The sequence below is a fragment of the Peromyscus californicus genome, unplaced genomic scaffold (assembly GCF_007827085.1).
Source record: "Peromyscus californicus insignis strain IS unplaced genomic scaffold, ASM782708v3 Scaffold_6__1_contigs__length_162567912, whole genome shotgun sequence".
Classification (NCBI taxonomy): Eukaryota; Metazoa; Chordata; class Mammalia; order Rodentia; family Cricetidae; genus Peromyscus; species Peromyscus californicus.
Genome location: NW_026294584.1, coordinates 55,625,560 through 55,627,507, shown reverse-complemented (window position 1 = coordinate 55,627,507; position 1,948 = coordinate 55,625,560). Strand labels below are relative to the sequence as shown.

The following is a 1,948-nucleotide window of genomic DNA, read 5'->3' as shown; positions in this document are numbered from 1 at the left end:
CTCTGCCACCAACACTGACACTAAGGACATAGACAATGGGATTGTTGAGGAAGCTGCTTCTTCTGCCAGTCATGTAAGTGGGAAAGCAAGGACACCACAGAATCTTTTAACCTCAGAACTGTTCATGCTTGCAGGACCCAAATCAGGACAAGCCACGTGATACCATACCACACCTTATTTAGCTTAATTATCTACAATCTTATAAACTCCATGTTGGATTAGAGTCAAAGAGAATTATTATTTTTAATAGATACCTACATAGTTGTATGTCCTAAGAGCACAGCTCTCATGCATAAATACATACAGTTGCCCAAAACTGGTGTGTACACGGTGACATCATATTAACATAATCTGTCTTGAGCTGGTGCATTGAAAGAAAGGAAAACAGAGAAGACAGTCTTTTCTTTCCAACCAGTCAGAACAGACTAGTCAGATCTAACGGCCTGGCAATAGAACAGTTTCTTCAGAGCTTCTTTGACCTCCCGATTCCTTAGGCAGTAAATGAAAGGATTGAGGGCTGGGGTGACAATGGCATAGAAGATGGAAATGACTTTGTTCATGTTGAAGGCGTGAATAGCTCGGGGTCGGGCGTACATGAAAATAGTGGCAGAGTAGAAGATGGTGACCACCACGAAGTGGGAAGCACAGGTGGAAAGGGCTTTTTGCTTTCCTGTTGGCATGCGTAACACAGTGGCCAGAATGCACCCATACGATAAAGCAGTGATTGACAGTGGGAAGAGGAAGATGATCAGAGCCAAGACAAAGTCCACCAACTCGGCAATAGACATGTCTGTGCAGGAGAGATTAAGTACTGGAGAGATGTCACAGAAGAAGTGGTTGATGACATTGGGACCACAGAAGCTGAGGCGAGAGATGAAGTAGATCTTTGCCAAAGAGATGCCAAAGCCAATGACCCAGGAACCAAGAGCCAGGCGGAAACAGAGCCCGTGGCTCATGATGGTGGGGTAGTGCAGCGGGCGGCAGATGGCCACATAACGGTCATAGGCCATGGCAGCCAGGAGAACACATTCCGTACACATAAGTGCAATGAAGAAGTAAAGCTGTATCATACAGTGGGTGAAGGAGATGCTGTTACTTACGGACCAGAAGCTGAACAGCAGCTTGGGCACAGTCACAGAGATGTACCAGGTCTCCAAAAAAGACAGGTTGGCCAGGAAGAAGTACATAGGTTTGTGCAGAGGTCGGTTCTGCTGCACCAGTAGGATGATGATCACATTTTCAGCTACGGTCAGAACGTAGGCCACAAGAAACATCAGGAACACTGCTGCTCGCATGCTCAAGCTCCCAGGAAATCCTACCAGGATGAACTTGGTGACCCGTGTCTGGTTCTCCAAATCCATAGCAAACCCACAGGATTTAGCTCCTCTGAGAGAAAAGAATCACTTGATCAGAGTCCATGGTCTGGTAAACATCTTTCAGCCCTGCCTTCTTTGAGTACCAATAGCAGTAACAGTTGCTTGTTAACAGCATATTCTAAATTAGGTGGATGCACGTAGCATAAGTAGCACACTCAATTTCCCTCACAGCATCTTTAACCATACCCTATTACATTCATTTTAACAATATGGTATTAGAGTTATATTAAATACATTTCTATGTTCTTATTGACAGGAGGACAAGAGTTGTATTGAAGTCTAGGCTAAAGCCATGTGCTATCTAATACCCTACACTGCCTCCACAAATACCTCCAAAGCAAACGAGCAAAGCCCACTTTGTGTTGCAGCGGCTGATTTAAAAAGGCACACACTCGCCTTCCTGTGCTGCCGTCTGCTTATAGCTCTGGAAGTTCTTCCTCACAGCTGCGTGACCTTCACATGCCGCCTGTGTCTTTTTCCTTCTACCGTTAGTGGAGATGGAAAGGGCCTGTCACAGTCTGAGTTGTATGTGATCAGGAGGCACGGGGCTAAGTCAAGCTCATCCCTGTGAA

The 1,948-nt window shown here is 45.7% G+C and overlaps 1 protein-coding gene across 1 annotated transcript; it reads right to left on the bottom strand.

The window, feature by feature from the left end:
• Positions 1–425: 425 nt before the first annotated feature.
• Positions 426–1,361, bottom strand: LOC128100103 (olfactory receptor 6B1). Its single transcript, XM_052722197.1, has one exon. It carries the CDS (start codon positions 1,359–1,361, stop codon positions 426–428), a length of 936 nt encoding a protein of 311 aa, XP_052578157.1.
• Positions 1,362–1,948: the final 587 nt, after the last annotated feature.